This window comes from Ammodytes marinus, assembly GCF_949987685.1.
Source record: "Ammodytes marinus genome assembly, chromosome: 18".
Classification (NCBI taxonomy): Eukaryota; Metazoa; Chordata; class Actinopteri; order Uranoscopiformes; family Ammodytidae; genus Ammodytes; species Ammodytes marinus.
The window spans coordinates 11,628,350-11,636,386 of record NC_137222.1 but is presented as its reverse complement, the minus strand read 5'-3'; the positions used below and the strand labels follow the sequence as shown (position 1 = coordinate 11,636,386).

The 8,037-nt window shown below is 39.2% G+C and overlaps 1 protein-coding gene across 2 annotated transcripts in view; it reads right to left on the bottom strand.

Annotated features, from left to right (window-relative positions):
• Positions 1-6,661, bottom strand: part of smad4a (SMAD family member 4a) — a 6,806-nt gene extending 145 nt beyond the window's left edge. The window contains exons 1-12 of one of the 2 annotated variants that reach the window (XR_013845329.1): positions 6,438-6,661; positions 5,275-5,624; positions 4,982-5,156; positions 4,566-4,595; positions 4,273-4,476; positions 3,821-3,928; positions 3,474-3,524; positions 3,195-3,378; positions 2,899-3,067; positions 2,107-2,245; positions 1,247-1,539; positions 1-1,098 (exon numbers count right to left, since the gene is read on the bottom strand). The exon at positions 1-1,098 is cut by the window's left edge and continues 145 nt beyond it. Coding sequence is in view for 1 of the 2 variants with exons in the window: in XM_080046656.1 (XP_079902782.1) it covers positions 1,328-1,539; positions 2,107-2,245; positions 2,899-3,067; positions 3,195-3,378; positions 3,474-3,524; positions 3,821-3,928; positions 4,273-4,476; positions 4,566-4,595; positions 4,982-5,156; positions 5,275-5,514 (1,512 nt within the window). In the remaining variant the exon portion in view is untranslated. Of the gene's footprint in view, positions 1,540-2,106; positions 2,246-2,898; positions 3,068-3,194; positions 3,379-3,473; positions 3,525-3,820; positions 3,929-4,272; positions 4,477-4,565; positions 4,596-4,981; positions 5,157-5,274; positions 5,625-6,437 lie in introns of both variants that reach the window. The other variant, XM_080046656.1, reaches the window with a different exon arrangement.
• Between the last annotated feature and the right edge of the window lie 1,376 nt (positions 6,662-8,037).

Sequence of the window (8,037 nt, the reverse complement as noted above, 5' to 3'; positions counted from 1 at the left end):
TTTTTGGATCTGAATACTGCTAAGTAAAAAGTAATATTCAGCTGATAAAAACAAAGCTTTTACAAGAGAAATAACACTGGAATTACTGCAGTCTGATAACCTTTTCATCTTTCATTGGGGTATTTGGCATCAATATGGCTACACTTCCTCTCACAGTTCATCCCTTTACTCAGCTGCCGTTGTCTATTCTATGTTTAGTGTCATCCACACAATACTAGGTAAAATATAAAACAATTCAATATGTTCCAAACAGGCATCATTTGAGAGCGCAATTCAAATTTCAAACTTGCTGTAGGTGAGCATTTGATATTGGAAACGTACAGTTTGGCCACAAACATTGAGACTATATGGATTCAACAAATAGGAAAAAAATACTTGGTAAATTAATAAAGTGCTAATGGACACTATGTGGGCATCTAAATAAAAGAAAATTACCATTACAATTAATATTACATAGATGTCTTATAATAACCATGTCTTTTGAAAATATTCTATAAGTTAGATGAGATTTGAGAAAACGTATATTGTTTTAATGTATTAAAAGAGAAGTTGAGGTCAGCTAAAATAGTTTTTACTCTTTAAAAAGATAAAATGCAACTATTCTAAAGGGTATATATTAATCAAAAAACGTCAAACAAGGACTGTCAGCATTAAAAAATATTTAAGTATACATCGTACAAAAACATGAGTAATGAATGACATGATTTTACATAAATGTCCTGATCTGTGGAAAACTCCACTTGGATGAAGCCGTATTAGCACCCGAGGCCCAATGAAGGAGGACTTGACTGGCAGTATACTCCAGCTGAAATTGCATTCAGGATTTCTCATTTGACAACCTCGACTTTCACGAGGTGATGCATTGATATGTTTTGTATAATGTATAAGTAAGGCTTCATAAATATTTGATTGAATCTATCGTTCTTAAATCCAAATCAGTTTGTGAGTATTTCTGAATTTGACTTGAAAACTTGTTCACGTCATGCTGTTATGCGGTTAAAATTGGTGAACAATGTCAGTGGAACACGGACTTCCTTTTTCCTGCCCATTCCCTTGGCAGCATGTTTCCAGCATACAAAGCCCTCCTCCCCAGTGTGACTCATGTTCCTCCAGCTGTTGTTTGGAAATCCCTGAACTTACAGCCCTGGAGTGAATCTCATGCTAAACTGGTTACTTCTTACAGCACTTTTTTGGAGTATACTGCCTTTCTTCATGTCCTTGTCCCTACTCCTACGACCTACTCAACATTGCAGTCCTCCTTCGGCACTCCAGTGGTGTGAAAAGTACAGTCTGAATGTTTCTGTTTGTAGAGTTCAAGCCGTTTAACTCAGTCAAGAGGGTGAGGGTCGGCTATGGGCATAGTGTGCAGAACCTCATCCAGTAGCTGTAGAGCTCGGTGTAAATGGATCTCGATCCAGCATGGCGTCTCTTTGATGCTCTGCCGCGGGTAGTCTGGCCCCCAGCCCTTCACAAAGCTCATTCGCAGGATGCACAGCCTGCGCAGGTCGTCAACCCCAATGCCAGCAGCAGCAGACAAGCCTGCAGCGGTAATATACAGGAAGCAACTTTTAGATCAATCTTGCACTATAGGTCAAAACAGGTCTAAGGTTTGTCTCTTCAGTAAAAGTTGGAACATATACCGGGTAGACACACAGATTAGTATAGCTACTGCTATACACATGTCCCCCACTCTCATTAGACTACAAGTTTTATTGGATTTGAGCTAGTGGACACGGGACATACTTTGCATATATTGTACAGTATCCTTGTTCATTTTATATTTAATGTATATTCATACACTGTGCATGTCAAATGAGTGAAGCCAGTTCAATTTAGTTTGTTAGATCTGCTGAGTGAATAGTTATCCAATTCAAAAGTACAAAAACATAGCCTGTGCCACAGTTTTTATTTTATTTATCTTTCACCGACACTGCTGATTATGTTTCTTCTGTTCATGTTGCTCTAAAACTCTTTTGTTCAACATAAGGAATTGTGCCATTAGAAAAGTCTCTGCTATGAGTCTGGACTGAAAATGGCAGAAGGCGATGAGAAGCAATCATAATAATACACTTGCTGCAGGGTAAGTGCAGCAGTAAGAACACTCACTGATGGCAGGAGCGATGCCTCCCACAGAGCCAGGGCCCGGAATGTTTCCAGACACGGCCGCTGCCTGGGCTGAAGCTGCTGCTTGCGCCGTCGCTGCCTGCTGCTGCATCTGCCTGTGGCACTGACGCAAGTCAAACACCTGGCAGGGCACAAGACACACACTCAAATCTGATGACAAGCCACCAATGAAGGCTCAAGACTTTGACTGTCTAATACTGTAAGGTATAATGTTGACTAAAATGTGAAGTCTGCAATTCCGGAGAATGCTTGTTGTCAAAATCACTTTGTGTCAAAATCAGTGAATATCTCCATAGGATCTGCTACCTTCCTGTACTGGGTGTGCACTGAAAAATCTGGTGTAAATACACAGCCTAGGGGGACCAGCGGAGCTAGCAAGATTCATGTTTACAGAACCTAGGCTGTGTATTTAACACTGGATTTTTTTTATTAGCACACACACAATAAGGACAAGTAGCGGATCTTGAGGATATGTTCACAGATTTTTACAAAAAAAAATTGACAAACATTCTCCAGAATCGCTGACTCCACCTTTTAACTAAGTTCCTTACACAAGGTCAAAATTCCTTTGAGTAATGAAAATACATAGGGGGACATTTTCACATATTTTACATCATTATGATAACTCCAACTACAAGCATATTTACATAAAAGTATGTTTTTTACAATTTAAATGTAGCCAGTACCAAGAACTATTCAAAGTGCTATACAACTACACCTTGTAAAAAAAAATGTCCTTACATACTGTATTAGACTTTTAAACTGCAATTTCACCTTAATGTAAGCGCTGGGATAGATCTTGTGAACTGCATCTCCGGGGGCGCGTCCGGCTTCTCGATCCAGGTAATAGCTCTGAACGAACACTGCGTGATCACTCAAACAGCGCACCCACACGTCTCCTTCACCTTTGCTCTCCAGCTGCATGCCTTTGCCAATGTGGAGCCTTAGGACAGAGAGAGAAGGGGAAAAGAAAGACCGAAAACTGAGAACTTACAGACCCTTTCAGACATACATTAAACATTCATGGCTTAAATGATGATTTTATCTCAAGTGTGTAGGCGGAGTTGTACCTTGCTCTCTCTATGTTCTCTGTCCTGTGCACATTGCTCAGCTGGCCCAAGCAGAAGCGGTCTCCACCAGATGGATCCACGTAGCCATCCACAGTCACTATCGGACATGTGGACGGCACCTTAAACGTCTCCCCAACTTGGACATCCATCTCAAAGTACGCAATGGAGCACCAGTAGTCCGGAGCTAGAACAAATCGATACAGGAAACCTCAGCTCAGGAGGGTTGAACTAATTATTTTGAACATGTGGACTGTCTTTTAGCTGCAGCTCAGTACGCACCAGGGTGATTTGATATGGGCGGCTGGAACGCAATTTCATTTGTAACAGGCCCTGAAAGAACATGTCAATATTGAGAAAATGAGCACAGTTTATAGAGTCGTGGTGCTGAAAATAATCAGATTAATTTTTTTTTCAAAACAACCTTAACATCTGGTAAATTATCTTAATATGGTAATCAGTTTAGGAGGTTCCATCGAAGAAAAGATGAAACACTGCAGTCTTAAATATAAAATCCCACTGTAAATCTGAGCTACCATGTCCTACTTTCAGTGGTTAACTAACAGCTCAACTAACCGATTAATAAATGAATATACAACTATGATTTTCCACATTTTCGAACCACTCACAGTAATGCCCTGTGTGAGGCATGGGTGGATGATGCTGTATATTCCCATTCTGATGTTGAGGCACTGCAGGGGTGAAGTTGTTGCTTCTGCTCCAATTGGGGTTGGTATCTGTAAATATACATGAAATAAAACGTTGTTTTGCCAGATCCGTACCAATGTTAAGTCTGTGCAGTAGATACATTTGAAAGCTAAATATTAAAAATAGATGTTTATTGGATTGATTAGTAACTTGAAGAATTTAAACTCAATTGACAACAATCTCGATGGTGACAGGCATTCCCTTATAAGGAATTGTTTTAGAAAATGAACGAAACCTACTTGTATACTACACAAATGTATACTTTAACAGTATTACTGGATCTCATTCATTTATTTCCGACAGGCATAAAAAAAAAGTGAGTGTATGCCATTATGTTATGCATATATGTTTATTTATTTGTAGGGTCTCTCACTTGTAGGTCCAACACTGATGGTACAGAAAGCAGAAGTTGAAGCTGAACCTCTGCCTTCCGATGGGGTGAGCAGAGCGGGGCTACTGAAAGGCTCCTGTGTACTGAGCCTTGACGGGGGATGCTGGATAGTCTGCAGGTGGCTTTCAGAGCTTGAATGAGATTGCTGGTTATCAAAGTCATACTCATCCTTCACCATGAGTGGCCCTATATAAAGAGAACCGACATAGGTAAGACTGATAAGACACCAAAAAAAAAATTGACACGCAAACAGGAACATTTTGGCACCGCCTTACCCGAACTTGAAAGGGTCAGTCCTGATAGGTCTGCATGGACATGAGAAAGAACAGATATTTGTTTTGTCAGTTCATTCAGGTCAATTTCTTTCTGAGTAAGAATGAGGACATGGTATATATTTATTGTAACCAGATCACTGTACCATACAACTTCATTATCATTAAGAATATGGAGTAGTAGTAGAATATGGGCATCTGTTATTCTGAATAATCAATAAATGTAATGTGTAAGATGGTAAGAACATTGTATTTCAGATATTAAATTCCCAATCCAGGCAATCATTTGAATTGTAGATTACAAGGCCTTTATTTGAAAGGGCTAAATCATGATAATAACAACTTGCTTCACCTTTCATAATCCTTCAATCCTGCCTGTTAACCTTATCCAGACAAACAAACGTGATCCTCACACTTACCAATGCCTTGCGAGACAACCCTCTCATAGTGGTACGGGTTGACACAAACACTGTCACATTTCAGGTCAAAGGCATACTGGCAATATTTCACGTGTTTTAATTCATTCTTGTGTAGATCGGGCCATCGCCACAGTCGTGCATAGACAACATGGGGGAAACCTTTACGCCCCGCAATCTAAAACACAGAGAGGAAGATTTCATGAGTTTTTCTGTTGCAACCCCCTCGCAATCTCTCTCTTACAATTAACAAGGAGACTTGAGTAACACTGACTTGAGTAAATATGTTACTGTACCTGTAGGCGTCCATCCAAAGTGCGCTGTATGGTGACACACTTGCTAGGATGAGCTCCGTTGGTGGTGATGGCTGTGATGAGGGAATCCAGCTCATCTTTCTTCTCCTTGAGCTTTTTGACCAGACTCTCGATGGCTCGCTTAGCAAAGCTTTCGCTCTCTACTCCCTGTCGGTGGCACATCAGGCTGTGCACGATGCTCAGACAAGCGTCATTACTCGTGGGAGTGTTCGTGATTGACATCTTGCTCCTTAAGTTTTCAGCCTTTGGGAGGCTTTGTATGGCTGTATCCTCTATGTCTTTAACAACAGAAGGGTCAAGGTCAAAGAACTATTGATCCAACGCTGACCAACCTAAACAAAAAGAGCTGGGTCTTATGAATGAGAGAAAGTAGCCTACAGGTAGGTAGGTGCTAACCAAAATGTCATTTTGCATCCCATAAATTAGCACTCTACAGATTATTATTTTCAGCTTTCTTTGTAGTTAAACGTATGTATGTACCTTTACAACCCTTGAAAATATATTAAAAATAACAGTAAATCGCAGTAGCCACAGTTGGTGGAGAAAATGGGTATTGGGAGCAACGTTCAAAACCTTTTATGTTTTAAGTCGTCTGAGGGTCTCTTCCATTTAGTAAGGAATGAACTATACCCATCATAAAATAAATGACTTCAAAGCTCACTATATAGAGAAGAAGCACTCCCTGGTCGTCATTTTTGAAAACGGTCTGCAAAGGAAAACATTGTTATGACACCAAAAAGTATTCTTTGTCGTTTTCTGGAGTAGTTTTGATGTATTAACATTAGGATAAAATTAGGTTTACGTTAAGTTTGTAAGCTAGCATTTTCACAGAAACAAAGCTAACCCCTGCTGGGCACTAGCTAAGCGTTTCCATCCTGACAATACCTCAGAAGTATCCTATGCAACCCAACCCAACCTGAACGAACTAACTTCGTAACTACTTACAACTATTCAAAATGTTGCATATGTTATAGAAAAGGATTAATTTTGCTAACATTGTCCAGCTGATACTAGATGGCTCTGTTGGCGTTAGCTATAGCTTGGCGTAAATACCGTCAACTAGTGTTAGTTAGCCAACGCTAGTTTAGAAAGCATTTGCCTCTTATCATTAACTGCATCAAAAACAAACTGATCTGTGGACTTACAATGATTTCTCCGCAAGGTAGCGTTAGTCCCAGTGGTCGGAAGATGATAAATGGAATAAACATGTGATACGCTATCTAGCTCGCGTTAATGTTATTTTGTCTAGCTTGCTAGCTCACAAGCTAACACATCTTCATCACTTTAGCCTACGCTAGCTCGTAAGCTTCTATGAATGCCCTAATCTGCCCCCTCACGAAATTTTACAATATCACATCAGTTTAACAGCCACTTAATTACACACACAAACACACAAATGTAGGTGGAAATTAGAATAATGCTAATATAATAACCAAATTAGATGACGACCACACGTTCACTGGTTAGCTGGCCAAGAAAATAAACAAAAAATATTCCCTCCACCCACCGTAATGTGACAGGCACTGCGCTGCTGTTTTGGTAAAAATATAAAATAATTCAAAAGCACATTTTAGCAAACCTAAACCAATTTATCACCTATGTAGGCCTAGGTGATACAAGACACCAGAAATACACTAGAGCGAGTGAAAGCTATTGTTCCAATTCATTCATTTTCTCATTGTGTTAGGCTATATCTGTGCAAGGGTGTGTGGGGGTGCACTGCAGCAGATGTTCCTCTGAAATTAAGTCATGGAAGCCTAAAGCTGGTCATATTTTGGTCATCTTTAGACTTTGTTTTGTGGAGGGGTCATGCTGACTCCTGAAACTAAATCTAGTTATAGGCTACGCTAGTATTTCTCTGTGGGTCGGTTTCTGAGGCTGAAGCTACAAAATGCAGTCTGTAGTACCTGCTGGGTACCCAAAGTTCTTATCTAATGACAATGACATGTTGAACCAGTCCTTTAATTTTTTCGATAGCCATTATAGCCTACCTTACATTGTCTGGACCGACATCTCAAAAAATGGAAAACAGTCAGGTGGGTCAATTGAATTTAACTAGCCATAAGTAATCTAATTTCAAAAATAATAATAATTCATTAATTTCAAAGTAACAGAAACACAATTGTATAAAATACATTTAAATGTGATACACAGAGACAGAAGAAGGATGCCCTTACATGGTGTCACAAAACTCTCACCTGTTGGGGGCTGGAACTAAACTCCTATAAAATGTATGCACAACGATAAATCACTTACATTCACTTACAAAGTAGCATTTAGATCATTCAAACATATGTTTTGTCCCAAGTGTTCAGATTTTAGGGTGACCAGTGGCCACCATGGGAATAAGTTGATGATAATTCTATTTCATATTTGCTATTTGCATGCAAGACTGTAGTGACTTCAAATTACATTCCCCGAGATGATGTTCTTCAGGTTTAGGAAAGCCGTCCTGTAACCCTATTCTCTTTTGTGGTGTGAACATTTAAAGTCTCCCCCTTGTGGTTATGATAGTGTGACATTAAATTAAAAAACAATATCATGAACATACCAATAATAAACAAATATTAAGCACTTTTTCTGCGGCAAGAGTAAAGGTGTAAGATGATCAGATATAAGTTTGGATAATTGCACATCAAAATGTTTTGTATTTTTGCATGTATTTCATAAAATAAACAAATATTAACAAAACAAATACAGTATATTTCTTATAATTAACTTAATCACAATTAGTTAATTACTATA